The sequence below is a fragment of the Python bivittatus genome, unplaced genomic scaffold (genome assembly GCF_059951505.1).
Source record: "Python bivittatus isolate LINGU-HERP-01145 unplaced genomic scaffold, Pbiv_v1 ctg000680_np1212, whole genome shotgun sequence".
NCBI lineage: Eukaryota > Metazoa > Chordata > Lepidosauria > Squamata > Pythonidae > Python > Python bivittatus.
This window is the reverse complement of record NW_028277095.1, coordinates 1,971,771-1,993,791: the sequence shown is the minus strand read 5'-3', so window position 1 is coordinate 1,993,791 and position 22,021 is coordinate 1,971,771. Positions and strand designations below refer to the sequence as shown.

At 41.8% G+C, this 22,021-nt stretch overlaps 1 protein-coding gene across 1 annotated transcript; it reads right to left on the bottom strand.

The window, feature by feature from the left end:
• Nucleotides 1-1,510: 1,510 nt before the first annotated feature.
• On the bottom strand, nucleotides 1,511-10,496 carry NEFL (neurofilament light chain). The gene is made up of 4 exons (XM_088152037.1): nucleotides 9,367-10,496; nucleotides 5,558-5,682; nucleotides 3,149-3,501; nucleotides 1,511-2,084 (listed from the first exon to the last, which is right to left on the bottom strand). The coding sequence occupies exons 1-4, from the start codon at nucleotides 10,426-10,428 to the stop codon at nucleotides 1,906-1,908; spliced, it is 1,719 nt and encodes a 572-aa protein (XP_088008163.1). The 5' UTR covers nucleotides 10,429-10,496; the 3' UTR covers nucleotides 1,511-1,905.
• Nucleotides 10,497-22,021: the final 11,525 nt, after the last annotated feature.

Sequence of the window (22,021 nt, the reverse complement as noted above, 5' to 3'; positions counted from 1 at the left end):
ACGAGGCTGCAAATGTAGGGAGAGAATTTTAAGGGCCTGTCATATGGCAAACCTGAGCATTTGGAGAGGGCAATGAATGGTTTACATCCCAAAGGCCAGCTTGGTTTTCCATGGTTAATGCAAGGATGCCATCCTGATATTTTGGACTTCAACTCCCATCAGCCCCAGCCAGCATAGAAAAAGATGAAACCTTATGGGAACCCTAGATCAACAGTATTCAAAAGGATAGAAACCTCCATCCTGTCCTAGATGTTTCTTGCCTCCCTGCACCCCTTTCCAAGCCAGTCTGGTATTATTCCAGGCTCCTGGATCATTTTGTATTGGAGTGGATTAGAAATACTGTCAAATGAATTAATAAAATAAATATCCATCTGCTTTTCCTAATTTATCCATTTGGTATTTTCCTGTTCTGCAAAGGTTTTTGGCAGTGCTGTAATAGGCCCTTGAGACATTCTCTTCAGAACGCCTTTAAGCACCGCATCAGTTTGGTTCTGGCACAATCTTTTTTCACTCTAAATGTGTTGGACACAATGACACACACACACCCCTATTTGCATAATCCAGACTGCCACTAAGTTGACCTGTTTTTCAGAGGCTCTAGCAGTACAGTCTTATTAACTGCATTAACAGCTTCCATTTGGGAGAATATATAATCATTAGCCACTTCCTTCAGTCCTATCTAGCGCTGCATGAACTCTTGTACCAGGAGAATACTGGGACAGCTTCTTTACATCACTGGCTTTCTACCCATTGGCCAAGGAGGCAAAAGTAGGCATGGCTTGGGCACTGGGGTCAGACTGAGCTGTCATGGCTCAACATGGATTTCTACAATGAAAAGACTTGCTTCATCAGCCATTCTGTATCTGCAACTTTTTCTTGGAGGCTGGACTAGCTAAGGTTTGGAATCTTCCCCACAACTGACCATATTCTAGTATCTGCATAACACAAGTGACCAGAGAAACATTTAGGATTCAAGCAAACCCTTTCCTGACTGATCCTTGGTAGTTTGCACAGCGTACTAATCTCACCCAGGAAATACATATACATATTGTGTGAACTCAGCAATTATATCACCTGAATGTACTTCAAGCTAAGTTAAGTTCACAATTAGAGGCCATTCCAGGTTTGGCTTTCTGAAGATGCTTAAGACTGTATTTGGGGAATTTTTATTATAGTTTTGTTTTAATAGTTGTATCTCGTCTTTTCAGGTCAGGCTGGTAAACAAGGTCTCTCCCCTTAATCTGTTCTCCTAACAATCCTCTTGAGATAGGTTGGATGAAAGATCTTGCCCTAAATTCTTCCCACGAGCTTGGTGGACAAACTGAAACCTGTGTTTCCCAGTTCCTGCTCCATCCCTTATGGAAAGCCTTCAATGAAGCCATGTGGCCTTCATCACTAGCTTATTTTCAGGTAAACATTGATATGGAGTACGTTATAAATATTTCAGGCATCCCTTCTGAAATTAGTCAAAAAACATTTAAGACTTAAAACTGAAAGTTGTATATGCAGCTCTGCAACTTTATTGACCAGCTTGATTGTACAGATTTCATTGTTTTCACCATTCATGGTTTCCAGAACAATTCTAAGCTGAGACATATTTTCCCCCAACCCACCAATAATTTCCATACTTCTTAATTTATTTTCCCCTCAGACATTAAGGTTTGAAATCAGCCAAATTGCACATTGATCTGGGACTCATAAGAATATACCATGCATGGTTTGGCGGTAGCCAGCCTGACACTCTGCAAGCATTCGGGTTACTTTGCATCAAAAAAGAAAACAAAAAGGGATGGATAAATAATTCAATTATTTAAACACAAGAACATATTTGGAATTTAAATACATGGTGTAGCAATTCTAGCTCACTTAAACTATCTGGGAAACCAGCACACAGGTAGATTCAAATCAATCTTTCTTCTTCGGCTTTGCAGCTTCTTCTCCACTAGTTTTTTCTTGTTCACCTTCCTCTTCCTTTTTCTCTCCCTCGTCTGCTTCCTCAGCCTCTTCTTCTTCTCCTTCTTCTCCTTCCTCTCCTTCACCTTCCCCCTCTTCCTCTTCACCCTCTTCAGTTTCTTCCTTAGCCCCTAAAGAAAAAGAGAGACAAAGTTTTGAATATAACATTACAGCATATACTGTGGTTGCCATAACAGAATGACTTGAGAAAGACCAGGAATAAACTTTGTGGAAGTTTATGGAAGAGGTATGTAATATAATACCTTAAAAAGGGCTTATGAATAGCTTAAAAATCAACATGCTCAAGCCAGTTTTGATCATAAACTGATTTAAAACTGGATTGTAGTATCCAGAATTCTTTCTGGCTGCTAAACTGCACAGATTTAATGGAATAAAATTTTTCCTGGTAAGATCAGTAGGCTAAACACAACTTTAAGAAGCTTTGAACCCAAAGCTGGAAATGTTGGCTATCATCTCCTACTTGATATTTACATTTGGAAAAGGCAAGGTATCAACAAATAAAACTTCCTTGATCTGCAAAAAAATGATTAATTCAATGGTGCTTCCTTGGGCATGTCTGGGTAGTACCTAACAGGAAAATAAATATTCAGCAAAGAGAAGAAGGAAAATAGAATATGCAGATTCCAGTGATGTTTGGTGTTTATCTTGGCCTTAAAAAACCTTTTATCCCTATGTCTTCATAGAAGTGTCATTTGCTCCTTGGAATAATTCTAGTCAAATGAGCAGAACTATGCATTTGAATCCATAGCACTCTACACAATAACATTTTTGACACACATTTTGAAGTGACAAAACTGCCAATCAAATTACTAAATTTAAAATGTGCAGTCATTCAGTATTATGCTCTCTTGTCTTTTGTGGTAATCATTACATGAGTGAGTTATCAAATAAAAATGCAAAAAAGAATTAAGACCATTGCCTTAAGAAATTTGTCATGGAATTCAGAGGTAGACTATAACCTTAAAGATGGTACCAAACCTGGAATTCCAGCTTCATCCATCTCAAAGTCTGAGAAATGATTTGACCTTACTTTAGGTATAGTTAGTGTAGAACTGCTGAAATAAATGAGTAAAGTTCACTAACAGTATGTACCCTTGATTTCAAGTATTTACTTTAAGCTTGAGGTGTGGATGCACTAAATCTCAGAACTTGAATTTTTGCTGCACAATAGTACCTTCTTCTTCTTCTTCTTCTTCCTTCTCTTCCTCTCCTTCTTCTCCTTCTCCTTCTTCACCTTCACCCTCACCTTCTCCCTCAGCTTCACCTTCTTCCTCTCCTTCTGAAGGGGGAGATTCTTTGGCCTCCTCCACTTTAGATGCTTCAATCGTCTCCTCAACATCGATCTGCTCTTCTTGCACATGGCTTGAATAATAGGCAGGGAAGGAACGAGCTGTCATCAAGTAGGAACTGCTCTGCAAACCACCGTAGGCTGATCTTCCAAAGGTTCCAGCACTCTGCGTATAGCCGCTGCTTATGTTTCCCACGCTTGTGAAGCTAAGCCGAGTCTCTTCACCTTCCAGCAGTTTTCTAGAAAAGAAAATGCATACTTCTTCACTACCATAGTTATTCACCAATAAGTTAAAAGTATATCTTCATTTTCCCAACTCAAAATATAAAGAGATTTTTCAGCACCAGTTTGTCTTGTATTCCTCTTTCCCAAAGTAATGGAAGAATCTGAGTCTGATCATTTTAGAATGGGACACTTATAAAACAGTGCAGATTGACATTCTGTTTGTATTTCATAAATGGTTAGGCAAAGAAGATCAGAGGCATCAAGGAAGACCCACTTTAACTTACTTGCTGATGAAAATGGGGCAAAAGAACCACATTTCTTGTTTCCAAGATTCTGTAACCTATTTCTTATAATAAGCCTGACAAGGCGGCTTTGTGAGAATCTAGATGGCTTTACAACCCACATGCAAGAGTCGGAGGGTCCAGCCATCCTACTATCAGTAACATAGAAAAATTGGTAGAGAATTTTAAACATCTATACAATCTGTAGGAAAAAGGAATCATTCACTAGGATAGGACAAGATATCTCACTGCATTTACGTTGTTCGCCATACATGTATCTCAATTTTTCTCTGCAGTGTTCAAAGCCACTTATCTATACATCAGTGGATTTCTCCCATCTCTATACTTCAAAAAGCTAGATTTCTAAAATGCTCAGAGACTGTTGAGCAGGGAAAAGCATGCTCTAGCCAGAACCATCACTGAGTGGGAGGAGGGCCACTGAGAGGTTGCATTTCCTCCCACCCAGGAAAAGTATCATAGCAAGAAAATTCCCTTGCAGAATAAGTTCTTCTCTGTGTGCCAGAAAGATGAGTCAGTAACTCATGAGTCAAGTTGCAGAGGCAACTTCCAAAGATCCTACAGATTTTAAAAAGAAATACTTAAAATGAGAAGAGAAAGTCTTAGGAATGTTTCCCAGTAATGACATGAAACAGGCATTACTGAGCCAATAGCAAATTCTCTGGCACTGCTGAATCGCGTTGTCTGAGTCAACAGGCGCTGCCTCCGACTGCTTTTGCAACATTCAGGAAACAACATGTCTGCAGACAATCCTTTGGAATGCACATCTCCTGGCACAAAGTCATCCGCAATGGAAAATCTACCCGTTGGCATCCACAGGAAATGGTCAAGGAAACATTCTTCCCTGCAAACTCTGACCCTTATATATTTGCATAAGATGTTGCAATGCAAGTACAAAAAGATAGGCCTTGCATTTTAAGATCACAATGAACACTCTGTCATCCTGGCTCATGGTGGTTAGGAACTTCAAATCTATGCAGAGAAAATTATTTGTACATGTAGTCAACCCTGTACATACAGAAGTGCTGGTAGTTATATCTTCAAGCTTTAATGGACATTCAATTTAGCCTAAACTCTGATGGGGTTGTTAGTCAAACAAGACAACTGTTGGGGATTTCTGTAATATTAGAATCTGAAATTTTGCATTTTCATTGGAGAGAGCGAGAAACTATTTGCAATATATTTTTGTCATGCTATATTGCAGATAATCTCTCCACACTCATCCGATAGTACAAAAGCAGAACCAAGACAAGATACTGCTCACATCTCCTTTGCCTACAGTCTGCTTGAAAAGAATTTGTGGCTCTTGGCAGAGAATGGAATCGATTGGATGCTTTTCAAATTGCAGCAAGGTTTATTTTATATTTGGCTGAGGGCTGTAAGTCTTGAACTCTGGAATATTACCTCAACGCTACGTGACAGTGCATTGGAAAATGCTTCAACAGGATTTCCATCATTTGCAATAGACAAATGCAGCTTGTCATTGCACTCCAAATGAAAGTTGATCCAGAGTTTTCTCTGAATGAGACCTATAAATTGTTTTCAAACTATTGGGGAAGAAAGAGACTGGGAAATAAAACTTGCACTCCCAGTACATACTGGTTTAACAAGGACAATTAAAGAAGGTCAACGTGTGAATCCAGGAAATGGGTTAATTCAGAAACAAGTTAATGCAGCTAGCATGATATATTTGAAAATAGTAAAGACATTTTTCCAAAAGTGGGCTTCCACATATTTACAACTACAGATCATTTCTTTGTTTAGAAATTACCTATATGCTGCAATTTCGATGTCCAGAGCCATTTTCACATTTAGGAGATCCTGGTATTCCTTCAGATACCGAGCCATTTCACTTTTTGTGGTTCTCAGTTCATTTTCTAATTTATTAACTGTATCCTGTTGAAAATAAGGAATGGTTAAGTGTATAATCTCATTTAGATTTGCAACGCTCAAATATCTTTACCGGCCAAGAAGTTTGATTTTGCCTTTATAAGGAACAATGTATCTCCCCTTCAGAGTTCTCCTGGAATATCACATCCCTACATTACATATTTTGTTCCAAGACTGCATATATTTAAAACAAAATAAAACAAAGCACCTTTCATAGTGTTTAAACTCCTTAAGGCTCTGTTAGTAGACCAAAATGTAGTTCACACAAAGCCATCATTTTTGGCTAATTATACTCAATAAAACATGGTATATAATTTGGGTGGTATGCGAGCCAGGAAAACTGCAATTTATTTGTATACAAAACACAAACCCAAATTAAGCTATCCTTAGAGCAATTTCCAGGAATTCAATGAGACAAGTTAATCTTCATTAATTTAAGCACCAATGAATGTAATGGATCTATTTTAAACCAGAATCCAATCTATAGTTTTCTCTATAAATCACATATAGTTATAAATCACCATTTTCTTTAACGAGGCTGTTAAAAATACCTATGTTTAAGAATAGGGCTATTCAATTCAAGCTCATAAATTATTTAAGATGACAAGCAGAGTTAATCCCAGACATGTCTACTTAGAAGTCCCATCTGTCAAATTAATTGGAATTTCTCACTCATATTTGTATTGATAATACTGAAGGTTTATATGTATTTATATATCAATATAAATATTTATTTATAAAGGTATATATATATATATAATATTTATAAGGTTTTCAATTATAACCAGACCATCCAACATAGCTTATTTCTCTGTAATGATTGTATCCATACAATGCACTTAATTAAATCAGATAGAGGCCTAGAGGTGATATCTAGACAATATGCCAAGCTTGGTTGATGTTAACTTTGGTTAGATATTTTGTAACTTAGCAAGTTGTACAAAGTAGCCATTTAGTTAGTTAAAACAATATATTATATGACAAGTTAAGCATGTGTGAGAACAGCTAAGCCTACTGCTCAATCATGGTCTAATTTGAGCTGTTAGGTAAATTAATATTGATCAGAATTAATTGGAGAGGTTACATTTACACCTGTACCAAGGAAATTCAGAAGCTACTCTTTCTTTTCTATGCCTTTTCCCCCTTTTCCTTTCTTTTCCCTCCTTTTTTATTTTTCTGTATTTTAACATTTTGGAATATATATATATATATATATATATATATATATATATATAAAATTGGAGAGGTATTTCATTTGAAATGAGTTTTATAACTGAGCGTATTTTTTCTCTATAGATCAAAAGGCCAGAACTGACATTATTTCATATAGTTGTCATTCAAATATAACCATTCCATAACATAGCTTTGTTCTGGCAGCTTCAGGGGTGATTTTTACATTCCTATAGTTTTGTGAACTTCTGTTTTAAAACCCTTCAATGCAACTTGTTACTCTCCCTTTATAATTGCAAAATTACAAAAAATAGGAAAAAGAAACCAAGTCACTAGGACAAAAATAATTATATTGTTGCATGTTTGAAAGATAAGGTACGGTGCAGTCGTGAAAAGATGGAGGGACGTTAGGTAGCCTAATCTAAAAATGAATTTTACCACATAACTTGGGATTCATATTTAACTATTGCTTCTGGAGCATGCTTTAAAATTATTAGAAGGATTCAAATATTTTGGAACCCTTTCAGTCCTAAGACTCCACAAAGATTACTTTGTTTAGTTAAACTACTTAAGACCCCTAAGAAGAAACTGGATTGAACCTACAAATTTATCAACACGTAACAGTTCCCTTTCTACTTAAAAGGAAATAGCTATTGCATGCCTGGCTGTCATGGCTAAACTAGCCATCCATTTCAGCACCTTGATGCTGGACAGCTCCCATATTAATCTGGGTGTGGCAGAGGTGGGCAGAGACTTCTAGAGGATGTTGGTGCATTGCACCATTGCCTCCCTGGAAGCTGCTGCAGCTGTTGTAGGTTGCCTTCAAAGGTCACAAAACAGCTTGTGCAGGATGTGACACAGCTACTGAAACCAACAAACAAGATTAGACCTAATGCATAACTTTAAGGCAACTAAACAGCTTTACTGCAATGAATTAAACTACATATATTCTCCGATCTTACTAACTCTCAGCTTGGAGTAACCAAGCAGGAAGTTTTCAAGGGATTTTAGGCATAGGCAATATTGCCACCTAATTGGAATGGGTTTGCCAACTCAGCACGATTCACCTGTTAGAACAGATAAAAGACAAATTATTACATTTAAAAAGTCTTGTATCCACTATAATGTGTTGGGTGTGGGCTTGCAAGCTAATTGCCTATATGGAATGGTCCAATGCTTACTTATAAAGTAAGTTCAACCGACTGCAGAAGGGCTTACTCTCAAATAAATGTGCACTGAATTGTGTTGATGCTTCAGTGGGAAACAGTACAACTGGCTAATAATTCCCTGAACCATTGCTAAAGATATGCCCTATTGGGACATTTCCTTGAGCAAACAGGTGTACAGTTAGGTGCATGCCAAATGTATCTGCTTCTTGAGGTGTAGATTAGGGAGTTATTCTGAATTAGAAATCCTCCAGAAATCAATGGCAGCTATCTCTAGCATGTTTTAATACCGATAGACAAACTGCTGGTTGAAAGGAAAGAAAAAGGGGAAGTGTGCAAAATGTATGAGAATGGCCATCTTAAAGCGAATAGTGAAAACCCTTTTTTTTTTCCACCCAAAGGATTACAGGGAATCCAGCTATATCCCACCTCTACACTGAGCAATTTCTTAAAAGTAGTAGTAAAGCACAGAAATGGTTTGGAAAATCTACTCTGTAGAAACCTACTAATTCTTCTGCACAAACACTTACTTGTTCAAAGGCGTATTTTCTAGAGCTGAAAGCTGAAAAGGTTCCAGGACTAAGCTACTGTAAACCTTCTCTCCCCTCCCCCTTAAAATTAGGCGGGGGCCCTCCACCCAAGTTTAAGTGGCCTGTGGTCTGTGATGTGACTCAGAATCAAGCCAGACTAGTCTGCAAGAGAGCATGTTTTCCTGGCAGAGGCTTAAGGAAGAGGACAAGCAGGCTACCATTTGGACAGCTCCTGGAGCTGTCCTTAAGTCAGGGCGCAGCAGCGATTCCATCTTTTCCCTTTTTCTAAGAAAAGAAAAAAGAATGGAAAGCTTCAACTGGGAAAATGGCCATTCCTTAGGCCCTGAAAAAAGGCCTCAGTGCAACAGGGCGGCTGCACAACCGGAGCCACATCGAGGGCACTCCGGATCAAAGCAAGCCTTGCCCCCTGCCCAGCTCGATCCTTTACTGCAGGAGAAACCCAGAAGCGAATGACAGCTGCACCTTCTGACATGGGGCGAAACGAAGCGCAGCTGTCAACCCGGCTTTCCCTTGCAGGGACCAAAAAGAGGCGAGCGCAGGGGCTCCCCAAACCTGGGGGGGGGGGGGGATCTGAACGCAACGGAGGGGGGGAAGCTGGATGGGAACTTTACCCTTTTCTTCGAGCCTCCTCCTCTGCGGGAATCCCCGTCCCCAAAGGCCCTTTTCGGGAGCAACCGCCCGGCGCAACCGCAGGGAGAACAGCTGCGTCAGGCGTGGTGACGCGAACTCCCCCCCCCCAAAGCAGTTCCACCCCGCCCCGGGTGCCCCGAGGGGAGAAGAGACCGTCCCCGAGCCCGCCCCACCTGGAGGGCGGCGAGGTCGGCGTTCTGCTTCTCCTCCAGGTCCTGCAGTTGCTTCTCGAGGGCTTCGTTCATGCCGCGGGTGGCCTCGATCTCCAGCGTCTTGGCTTTGAGGAGGCGGCGGCTCTCGGAGACCTCGTCCTTGGCGGCGCGGACGGCGTCGGTGTTCTTGGCGGCGCTCTCGGTGAGGACGGTGAAGCGGCTGCGGAACCACTCCTCGGCATTCTGCATGTTGCGCGCCGCCAGCTTCTCGTACTGGGAGCGGATGTCGCGCAGGGCCGAGGAGAGGTCGGGCTTGGCCGAGACGTCCATCTCGACGGAGAGGTGGGCGTACTGGATCTGGGCCTGGAGCTCGGCCAGCTCCTCCTCGTGCACCTTCTTGAGGAAGGCCAGCTCGTCCAGCAGGCTGTCGATGCGCTTCTCCAGCTCGGCGCGCGCCAGAGCCGCCTCGTCGGCGCCTTTGCGCACCTCCAGCAGGCGGGCCTCGGCGTCCTCGCGGCTGAGCACCTCTTCCTCGTAGCGCGCCTGCAGGGCCCGCAGCGTGTCCTCCAGGCCCTCGCGCTCGCCCTGCAGCGCCTGCTTCTCGTGGTTGGCCTCCTCAGTGGCCAGGCGCAGCTCGCGGATCTCCTGCTCGTAGAGGGCGCGGAAGCGGGAGGGCTCGCTGTGCTTCTGCCGCAGCACCATCAGCTCGGCCTCCAGCACCTTGTTCTGCTGCTCCAACTCGTGCACGCGTTCGATGAAGCAGGCGAAGCGGTCGTTGAGGTCCTGCAGCTGGGCTTTCTCCTGGCTGCGGATGGCCTTCAGGTCGTTGCTGATGGCCGCCACTTGCGTCAGGTCCAGGCTCTCCACGGCGGGCGGCAGCAGCAGCGACGAGGACGACGACGTGTAGCTGCGCCGCACCGAGACCGAGGACACGGGCGCCGAGAGGCTGGAGTAGGTCGAGCGGGCCACTCCATAGCCGCCGCCGCCGCCGCTCCGGACGCTGGACAAGTGCACCCGGGGCGTGCTCTCGACGAAGCGCCGCTTGTACGAGGGGAAGTACGTCTCGTAGCCGAAGGTACTCATGGCAGCGGCTCGGCTGTTCCTGATGGGCGGGGAAGGGGAGGAGGGAGGAAGCGAAGCTGCCACCTGGCCGAGGGAGACCGCTCTGCGGCTGGTCGCTGGCGACCGCTCCTATTTATACCGCCGGGGAGCCTCTGACGCAGCCGAGACGGCCCTCCGTCGCCCTCGGGCCAAGCGCGGAGAAGCCGGCGGCGTTGCGCAAGAGAGGAGGAGCCATCGCCCGCGCTGGCCAAGCTGAATTCGCGACAGCCCTTTCCCTCACCCTGGAGGAATCTCGCCCCCCCCTCCCCTCCCCTCCCCTCTCGGTCAGCCACGCCCTTCGGCAGCCTCGCCCTTCCTTAGATGCTCCGTAGTTGAAAGACGCCGTTCCACTCCGCGCAGCCCGGCCACCGCCCTAGTCACTCTCATCGCCAACCCTACGGCTGAGCGGTGCCAGCCAGCTGTCCCTTCTTCCAGGAAAATTCATTCCCTGCCAGCCCTTTCCTCATCCCTCTTCCCTTTCGTTGGTATTGCTTGGCATCCTATGGCCGGAGAGCATCCTCAGGCCCCCTTGAACTCCTTGGAGTCTCCCCTGGATTCCCTACCCCAAAGATTGTTTTGTATTCATAGAGATCACAGGGCTCCTCCTAAGCTTTCAGGAACCTCCTTCTAGTTCATGGCTTCTTCTGGATCCATGTTCAGAGATGGAGTTTCTTCTTTGTCATCATCCCCTTATTATGTTATGTGGATGGCTTATTCAAAGCAGTACCAAGCGCTGACAATGACAGATCCCATAATGTCCATTAGGAAAGGAACAGACTAAACAGTCTTTTAGTTCATGAAACTGGTGTGGGATACTGATTTGAATATTGGTCTGAGACTAGGAAGGTGGAAATTAAAGACACTTTCTGGTGGAGTTTAGTTCCTGATGACTGGATTCTTGGCAGTTTTCTTGGCAGCATTATCAAAGTGACTTGCAATTGGCATCCAGGATTTTTTGACTTCCCATCCAATATGAACCAGAAGTACCAACCCATCTTTCAGGGTTAAGTTAAAATTGGAGGTGACTTTAAGGTAAACTAGAGGTCTCCCAACCAGCTCCAGCCCTGTTTATCTTCACAGCTTAGAGAATATTGCCACCTGTTGACATCTGTCAAGACAATTCAGTATATGGATGGATGGATGGATGGATGGATGGATGGATGGATGGATGGACGGAGGGACAGACAGACAGACTGATCTGTAACAAGGCTGCTTTCACTGTTTTTGACCAAAGGGGAAAAGTTCAACTCTTAAAGGCCTGTGGAATATGAAAAGACAAAGGAGAACAGCTTTGCAATGTACCTGAGTCATCTTTTCTGACTTGCATTTATCCCTGTTTCTTTTTATTCAAGTTTAGGCTGAGAAAGAACTTTTCCCCAACTCACTGTCATTGCTGAGCAGAGATTAGCTCTCAAGGCTGATCAGTACCCCATTCTAATTTTCTTCAACCCCTTGTCTTCCCATCACCTTGCCCCTCTCACTGTTTTTATCTTTCTCTTTTCCCTCACCCAGGCTTATATTCCTTTAAAGCTGGGTTTACACAGAACACTAAACCTAGGTTAATAAACCATAATTGCCCTGGTCCTGTAACACGCTGTGCCCCAACAGGTCATACCTGGTTAAAATGGACTGACCTGGTTCACTCAACATGCTAAGACAATGGCTGGTTTTCCCAACTTGCTACACTTCCAACTATCCAACTCCATTTGAGCCTAATCTAGCCTATGGTACAAAGGCAGGCTAAATGTATTTCAATAAGATGGAAGTGGATCTAGTCCAGCCTTCCCCAACGTGAGGTGTTCCTTATTTCTTGGACCACAATACTTATGTTGACTGACTAGCCCAAGGTTTCTCAACCTTGGCAACTTTAAGATGTGTGGACTTCAACTCCCAGAATTCTGCAGCCAGCATGCTGGCTGGGGAATTCTGGGAGTTGAAGTCCACACATCTTAAAGTTGCCAAGGTTGAGAAACACTGGACTAGCCTAATCTCCATCTTCCCAGCAGTCCTGCTTAAGATGATTGGCTTCCCACAGATCAGTGAGCCACAGCAGATTTACAACTTTTATTGTTCACTTTCTGAATTAAAAGCTCCACTTCCTCAAACATTCATGCAACCATGTATACCTACCTAACTCAAACATTAGCTAGCTAGGCTTGGTTTGAATTCCAGAAGAAATTAAAGTGGGATGCTCGCTGTCCACCATAGCTTGCTCTGTTTGATGGCTCCATAGAACTATAGTTCCCATGTACTTATATAACTTTCAAGAAGGCTTGACTCATTCTTCCTCAATTTAAATGACAAGGAAATAAATATTTGTAGCTGGGCATCTAATAAGAGAATATATTGTGCTTCCTCTCAGACTCTTTCATAGGCAGGATATTAAACATCCATGTGGATTATTTATAAATGATCACACACACTGACAAGGGACTGAATATAAATGTAAAGGTTATTCATCAAGCCATGGTCTCTTAGTGCACAAGTTAAGCAGAACATGAATGAAAAATGCATGAAAATACAAGAGCATACAAAATAGTTAAAAATATAGCAGCTAATATCCTAGTCATTCAACCAGCTTGCTCAGTCTTGTAAAAAGAGTGCAAAGTCTGCCCCCTTCAGTCACAAGCTTTCAGGTTTACCTTTGTAATCTTGCTGCCGTTTGCTTTGTTCTGGAGAAGATAGATGCAAAGCAACAATTAGAAGGCAGTATTAGCAGATAAATGCAAAAATGCATTGCAAATCAAAGATGAAAGTCCTGAATCTACTAGCACAAAATGCCATTAAGCTTCCATGCATTCCAAAAGCTCAGATTCTCACCAGGCTTAGGAAAAGGGGCAGGTGAAAACAAGTGTAAAAATCTGTTGTAACCCTTCCTCCTTTGCTCCCCCAAACCATTCCCACTGTTTTCCCATGTGCAATTTGTCCCCATTTGTGTTTGTAGCAGAGAACCACTGGGCTATGTTAATGATATCCAGTGGCTGACACACCATAATAAACTTTTCATATTTTTGTAGGAAAAACAAGTAAGTCTACTAATTAGCTCAACTAACAAGCCTTCAAATTCTTCCATGAAAAAAGAAATTGGAAAGGTGCTGAATGCCTTGTTAAGTGATTTATCCATCTAACATGATGGCTGATTACACATTAGGAGACTGCACATGGCCCCTTGGGGTACGGGTATTTTTGGAATCCTCAAAACCTCCCAGGATCACTCAATGCCAAGTCACCAAACTTGAGTAGCATGATTTCCCACTGACTTTTGATAGGAAGGAAAAATTTGTGTTAACTTTTCAGGAAGGCTTTATCTACCCTCAAGCACTTTAAAAAGTTGGGGAGAAGACCAATCTTGCCAACTTTCATAACATCAATACCCACTTCTTACATCTCCATGACCATTAAAAAAATAGGTAGGTAGGTAGGTAGGTAAGTAGGTAAGTAGGTAGGTGGATGGATGGATAGGTTGGTTGGTTGGTTGGTTGGTTGGCTGATTGATTGATTGATTGATTGATTGATTGATTGATTGATTGATTGATTCTCAACCTTGGGAACTTTAAGATGTGTGGACCTCAACTCTCAGTATTGATCTACTCTGATCTGCAGTATCTCTCCATGGTTTCAACCTAAGGTTTTATCTATCTGCTTGCATGCAAGACATGAACATCCAGTGAGCTCTTCTTCCCATCCTCCACTCTGTTCATGGGAAGCCTGTTTGGAATTTTAATCCTGTTACACAGAATATATTGTTCCAGGTATGCAAGGACTGGGATACCAGGATACCAGGAGCATCTGTAAAAAGTGGTCTCTGAAGCAGCTGAACTCTCTGTTTCTTTTTCACTGGTAATGTCAGTGTTTGGTAGCACCGTTGTGACATTGCAGAAATGCAAAAAGGTCCCCGGAAATATGCATTGCACAAAAATGGAGAGGCAAAGAAAAGGCAAAGCTGGAAAGGGCTTTAAGGAGTATGGCCTTACAGAAGAGATACACAGTATGTTCATAATGAATTTTCAATGGATTTCATCTCCAACTTGAAAAGTCTTCTGTGCTTTTTTCCCCCCCTGTTCATTATCACAACTTCAGATGTGTTATTTTCTCACAGTATGCACGCTGGCTTTTATTAACAGGTTTAATTATTCACAGTCTTTTTAAGCTCATGGGGAAGGTGGATCTCTTCTTGACTGCAGGAGCAAATACAGTATGAGTCAGCAGAAAGAAGGGTGCCGGTCTTGGTTGATGCAAAGGTGCTCATTCTGGAACATAGTAGATAGTCTTGGGAATTAGACATACTATTCCAAACCTCTCTGCTCCCAAACTTAGAAATAGTTTCTCTCATTTCTGGAATATACCAAAGATGCTATTTTTCTGTCCAGGGAATAGCTTTGCAAAATAGCTTATATGGATCTCTGTTGACTGATGGTCCCTTGAGAAGGATTTGGTAGGGCAACCGGAGAAGGTTTTGGGAGTTGCACCCCTTCTCAGATGTATGCTTAATTCAAGCTGTAGAACTTTTGCTTCTCATCTTTTAAAGAATAGAAAGGCTGTGCTTGGCTTTCTGCACCCATTCTCACCTTGAAAAACTGGGAGAATCCTGAAAAATCAGCCCCACCCTGTCCCATGACATCACTGCAGTCCTCCACCTAATCAGGAAAATGTGGGGTGGTCCCTGACCCTACAATCATCCTCAACCTGGCCCCTACCAGATTTTTGAGACAGGCATTGCAACCACTGGATAATCCATACTAATAGGGCTCTAATAATAATTAGTAGTAATATAGTAAGTAACAATCTTAGGTTAGGTCAGGATAGGTATGGTAATATTTTTGCAGCCAGTAGGCACTTTATGAATTTTGAAAGCATGTCAAGGGTACACACGGAGCTGGGTGGCAACACTTAAGCAATGATAACTTACCTTGGAAAGCTCAGTAGAATTGGACCTGGTTAGTACTAGGATGGGAGACTGCAAGGAAATCCCAGGAACATAGGATACACTGAAAAGTTTAAAGGGTCACATATGTGAAATGGAAGGAAGGAAGGAAGGAAGGAAGGAAGGAAGGAAGGAAGGAAGGAAGGAAGGAAGGAAGGAAGGAAGGAAGGAAGGACTGAAAGAAAAAGCCCAGAAGAAGGTCGTCATAATTATTTTTGTATTATTGCCAAGAAAACTACATGTTGTATGTCCATGATGAAGTTCAGGGAGATTTTAATTTATGTGGATGTACATGAAACTGTTGTTCTCTGGCCTTGCACACAGCCAGTGAACTCAATCCAACATGAAACCCTCATTAATCAGAAGGCAGATGTCTCTGCTCTGCCACCTCCTTTATTCCCCTCCACTCCCATTTATCTTTTCTCTGGACAGATGGGCACGCACTTCCAAACTCCAATGTTTTTATTTGCTATGAATGCTTATGGAACATACAGTATGTAAGCCCCAGAGGCATTCTTAGAAATCATGATAATGCTGGAAGCTGGCATAATGCCTTGTATCATGCCAGCTTCCAATATCTTTACTTTTCAGTTGAAAGTATCTTTTCTCAAAAGACAAGCTCATGAGATGAGACAGGTAGGATCAGTTTGGGAACTTCAGGCCTAAATGTCATTTGGTAGATTCACATGTTCATAACCTGCAACTTACCCCAACAAACTTGTACTGTTGCACCACAAGGCTTGGTCCTTGTAATGCACAATTAGAAGCATGGGTGAGACCAACATTTAGAAAATGCCATTCCTCTTTCCTTCCTGCATCCAATTGAAGACTGGCAACATCAAGGACTTAGACATTGATTTTGTTTAGAAGTACAAAGTGGCATTTGTGGTTCTCCCAGGAATAAAAATTACAGTGTTCATTATAGCTCACAGTGGCCCTGTCAAAGAGAAGAGGCCATTGAACAAAGCATGTTTTTATTCATCTAGGTATTACTAGCCTTTGAACTTTTATTTAAGTTTCTTATTAAACTGACACACCAGAGCAAATTTAATTTTTTTCTGAGTGTTCAGCACCCATGCCTTTAGACAGGCTTGTAGGGAGAAGTAAATATAGATGGATGCCTAAAGTGTGTGCACTGTAATCCTCTATTAATCAGAAGAAAGTATCTTTCTGTGTTCAATGTGGATTATCTCCAGGGACTGTCTAATCATATGCTGCTGTTTGATTCTCAGTTACTTGAGAATAAATTTCATTAGATTCAACACTATTAATCTTCTATGTAAGATTCTTAGAGTTATGCCATTAAACTGAAGTCATATAACATGCTAAACCCTAAAGCTGAGTTATTAACAAAACACATATGTTCATATAACACACAGTACTGAAACAAACCATATTATGGCTTAACATGATAGCCAATTTACATAACATCTGGATAACAATGGAGGAGTTCCTGCTACAAACAGAACCACAAATGAACCCAATCCATGTTAATTTAATGTGTTGTGCAAACTGAGTTTTTGAGAACTAATATTGTCATTCAACATGGATCATCTTTTACTGGCCTTTCTTTCTGAGATACAGTGACAGTGCAAAATCGCTCTCCCTCCCCTGGCAACATTTCCTTGGGTTGATTGAGATTTTAGTCTCTTATTTGTTCTTTAGTTCAAGAAGCACAGCAAAGTGGTGTTGAGTTAGCATTACATATTCATAAATATTCACAAGTTTTTGGATTCCTCCAACTATAGAATTCTGGCACTGAACAGGGTTATTGCCCTGGACCAGCTCCAGTTGTAAAAATGAAAACTTTCATTCCAGATTGTTAAGAAGGTAAGAGAGGCAGAATGCAGCTAAAACTGTAAAACAGGACAGTACATATATTCCTGGAACTGGTATTTCATTTGTTTGGTGAAGAAAAAAGCCCTCTACAAAATATCAGTGGAATATAATATATTTCCCATGTTAAGTGGATGTTCCACATTGTAGAACAGAAACATTGGAGAGTTCCCTGAAGTCAATTACTCCAGCCTCCTTCTCAACACAGCATCTCACAGCTAGAGCATCACAATGAACAAACCTGAGGAAGACTGTGAACCTGTTTCCAATTTTGAGACAAATGTTTTGCATAATATACCAAGTTTGTGGGGAAAAGACCCACTGTAGACTTAGAACAAGTCTGGGCTCCCTCATTTTTCATCGCAGGAACACAAAAATAGATGGAATAACAGTCAGTGCTAACAACTTTCCACCATCCGACCTAAAAAAAGGTTGACCAGAAATTGGAATGACTTTTTCCAAAAATAAAATTCTCATAGCAAACATTAATAATAAAAAGTGAGCATGCTTTTCAAAGCTTACCTGCCCTAGTTTTTAAGAAGGAATTCAAAACCATTGGTAATCTTTCTGCAAGTTTGTAGGAGCCCTGGAAAATCACTGCTTCCCAGTTTAAATCACACAAGATGCCTTCACACATGCAGAAGATATCCTGCTGGAGCTTTTAAAAACGTGCAAGAATGTAAGCAGTGATCTGCTCAATCAGTTCAAAATTCTGCCCAGCAGGACAGGAGTCTTGTGTTCTACTGACCCTGGTATTTAGCCTGTTGTCAATACTGATGGCCTTATCACTCCTGAATTTTTTCACAAATTGAACCTAGGGCCTTTTGCATGTAAATCATGTGCTTTTCTTGGAAGCAAAACCCTGTTTCTCACTGTAGCCTATTTACAGGCATACTGCTCCTGATCTTAGGGCTGATGTAGATGTACAATGACTAGTAGCTACGGTGTAGCTCTTTGTCTCACCATCCAATTAGGAAGCCCTGCACATCTCTTGCTGTGGCAAATTCCACTTTCCAACAGTGAGCTAACTTTCTGAAATACATACCATTCTGCTTCATTGGCTAACCTCAGATTCTAGGATTATGTGAAAAGGGAGAAAAAATCCTACTCATGCAAGATAGAGTGACATATCAGCTAGTGGTCTGAATTAATCTATAGGACATCCATAAGCAGAGTTCTGTAAACTGAGGCCCCCAGGACCACATGCACTTGTCATAACACTTGGATAAGCCCTTCAGAATCCTGCAGAAGTTGTGACCAACTGCAATGTTTAATGCGAGGAAAGAGAGAAATGATAAAAAGCATGACTCCAGAGGGACTCAGCAGAAGAGGGAAGTCAAAAGTATAGAAGGCAATGGTAAAAAATGGTAAAGGTAAGGAAGGCAAATTTTGTGCTGCTGTCAAGAAATCTTCATAGATATGGCCATGTAGTCACCAGTTCGCAAGCTTGACTTGAAGGCAGCTGTATTTTTTTACAGCTGAAGAGTCATTGCATTCCTTTTTGCTTTTTTCTGTTAATGTTCTAGCAACTGCCTGGACACATCCCTGCAGTTTTCTTGACAATGTTTTTTGAAAATGGTTTGCCCTTGCCTTCTTCTTCCCAGGGCTGAGAGAGAGGGACTGGCCCAAGGTCACTCAGATGGCTTCACGCCTAAGGCAGGAATAGAACTCACAGTCTCCTGGTTTCTAGCCCAGGGCCTTTAACCACTGCACCAAACCTGCTCTCATATATATTCTGTACATGCATTATATTGGTGTGAAAATAAATTTAGTTTTTGTCCTGGCTCCGCCCTTACTTTTGGGAGTGTAGCCCTGGAACAATATTTGGATGAAGTGTGGCCCTTGGCTGAAGACACCTTGTGGGCTTCTATTCATGAATGTGGATTGTATGAGAGAAGCCACTGTGGTGTAGTGAAAGGACCAAGGGAACACAGCTTCAAGTCCACCCTCAACCATGGAAGCTCTCTGATGATGTGGATCAGAGTCTCTCTGTCTCCATCCTCTCACAGAGTTGTTACAGGGAAAAATAGGAGACAACAGTAAAATCACCTGTACCAGGTATGCTCCTGGAGGAAAAGCATGATACACATAAAATGGTTCATATGGGCACACCAAAACACAGAAGACAGATTTGCTATCTGAAACCTGTTCCTTCTTTCCAAGTTCTCATTTTGCTGATGGCAAGTCAATGAGGCTGAGCAGCTGTCCTTTCTTTACAACGCGAGCCAATTCCCATGCCTCAGCATGATAATATCAATTTCCTTATCCACCAACCAACTTAATCTAATTATAAGGCTGGGGAGAAACAGCTCTTTCACGGAAACTGTCATTGAAATCTTAATGGGCCAATTCCTTGTGCTTATACTTTGGAACAGAATTCACAAGGCAGGTCTAATGTGTTGGTAAACCTCCCATTTGCTACTATAGCAGCGTTTCTTCCACTTTGCATTTTCAATTTTATGAAGTCTGCTAGAAGGCTACTACTACACTACATTTGCGTGGGGATGCCTCCCACTCCCAGAAGGGCAGGACACCATGCCATTGGTAATTTATAGCTTTCATAATGTAATCAGAGGGAGCTCTGAAGGCTGTAAAACCCAGGGCAACAGAGCCACCACACTGCTTTAGTGATTAAGGGTAATGATTCCGGTGCCTCTCAGCATTCATCCCTCTTACATGTGCCAGATATTAATGATTTTAGCAAAGGATCTGTCTTCTTCCTCTCCCCTTTTTAATTGCTCACTACCAGTGATTCTCCTTCTGGAGCATGCGGCCCTCCAGATCTCACTCAGGTACAATTCCCAACATCCTTTTCTGCTGATGAGATCTGCAGTCCCTGGAGACCACAGATTTTGTCTTCTTCTCCCATTGCTGAGATTTCCCCTGTTTGATTTTATTCTTATTTATTTATTTATTTATTTATTTATTTATTTATTTATTTATTTATTTATTTATTTCTATTTCAGACAAATCTCATTGCTGTTTTGAACCTGCTGGGTCCACTGTTAGTATCTCTGAAATTATTTTTCTAGAATGATGTTTCCCTTTTCAGTGATATCTGCTTTGAAGATTGTTTTCAGGCTGAACAGTAAGCCATAGATAGGTGAGATGCAGTACATAGGTTAATACATAGCATTATGTCTCTCCCATAGATGGGTTAGTATGTAGTAGGGCTACTGATGAGTAGCTTTACTCATAGCATTATGAGTGTAGGGAGAGAGAGTTGAATCTGATGATCTGTAAAATTAGTTTTGGTTTCATAATTCTGAGAACGGGACAATACAGCTGTGGTCTTCCAGATGTTGCTGAACTACAGTTCCCAGCCACCTTTACCAGCGTAGCCAATAACAAAGGATGCTGGGGATTACCGTTCAGTAACATCTGGAAAGCTGCAACCTCAGAGCCTCTGTTTCAGGAAAGCTTTTGGATCCCCTGTTTCTGATGAATCATCCACACGATCAGGTGGAAAAATCTAATTCAAAAAGCTCTGTGTTAGCATTATTTCAAAGTGGCATAGATATGATAGAACATGTCTGAAAAACAGAGAATCTTGTAATATGCATTGTAAGAAATAGTGTTCATTTCTGCCGTCCCTGCCAACAGTCCCACTGAATATTGCTGGGCATGAGGCTTTTATACCTCTGGCAATAAATGCAGCGATAGAACGATGAGTTTGCAATAGACCAAGCATGGAATGACCTCCGGCAAGGGCGTTCTAGCTCCTGAATCAAGCACCCCATCAATTATTCACCCCTTGTCAATCCTCCTGCTTCTGAGTTCTTGCCAGAACCCATTCCTTCTTCCACCCCTGGATAATGGAGTTAGCAAACAGTTTAGAAAATTGAAGTTCATAACCACCGTGAGAGCCATGGTGGGCAGACACGGTGTTGAATTCTCTTGCAAGCTTTGCAAAGACATCCGAGTTTGGACCACAAAGAGTCTGCTGGGTGGCTAAAGTACAGCTGACAGTCCAATGTGCTGACACTCATGAGGGACTGGCATATTAAAATATTCAAAATTCAAAACACTCACAAAATGGCATTTGAATATGTGTTTTGTTTCCAATCCTGAGAACTGGGGATGGAAAATCTCTTGCCTGAAGGTCAAATCCAACCTATCAGACTAGCCTATCCGGTCCGTGGGACTAAAGATAGATAGGTTCCCACTTTGGGAACATTGTGAAAATTCTATAGCTGAAGCTGGTCATGGTTCCTCATCTCCTCTATGGACAAACAATGGACATTAAGGGTTAGGATTTTTAAGGAAGTGGCAAACTCTCTTCCCGCTGACATAATTTCACTTTCTGCCCGACATAAGAGACCAGATCCATCCAAGACTGGGTTCAATTCTTTTTTTTTTCAACAATGTTTATTGAAAGTTTTAAAAATAATAAAAGATCATGCAAACCAAATTCAGAAGAGAGAGAGAAAATGAAAAGAAAAAGAATAAAAAGAGCAAGGAAAGAAAGAAAAGGGAGAAAGATTAAAGAAAAAAAAAGAAATAGTTAAAGAAATAGCTTTTGATCTTCATCACAAATACAGGCAAACTTAATATTTCTTTGCCCCTTATATGGTTGCATGCATATATCTCTTCTTCCCATAGGCCATCCCTTCTGCATTTGCAAATCCATAAATCATTAATGTTTCAGTCCAGTTGTCAGTAAAAAGTTCATAAAGGGGTTCCAGAATTTTATCAAATTATATCTTGTTTTAACCCTGGTCAAACGAATCAACTTTAAATTCCTTGCTTTTGCTTCTAACAGTCTTTGATCCATTCGAATGCTGTCGTATGCTTTGATCTTCCTTCTTTCTTTCT

Excerpts from the sequence above, each read along its gene's own strand:
- NEFL (XM_088152037.1), bottom strand. The coding sequence starts at position 10,428 with ATGAGTACCTTCGGCTACGAGACGTACTTCCCCTCGTACAAGCGGCGC. Across the intron at positions 3,502-5,557 it reads ATCGAAATTGCAGCATATAG|AAAACTGCTGGAAGGTGAAG; the intron begins GTAATTTCTAAA and ends TTTCTTTTCTAG. Across the intron at positions 2,085-3,148 it reads AGAAGAAGAAGAAGAAGAAG|GGGCTAAGGAAGAAACTGAA; the intron begins GTACTATTGTGC and ends CTTTTTCTTTAG.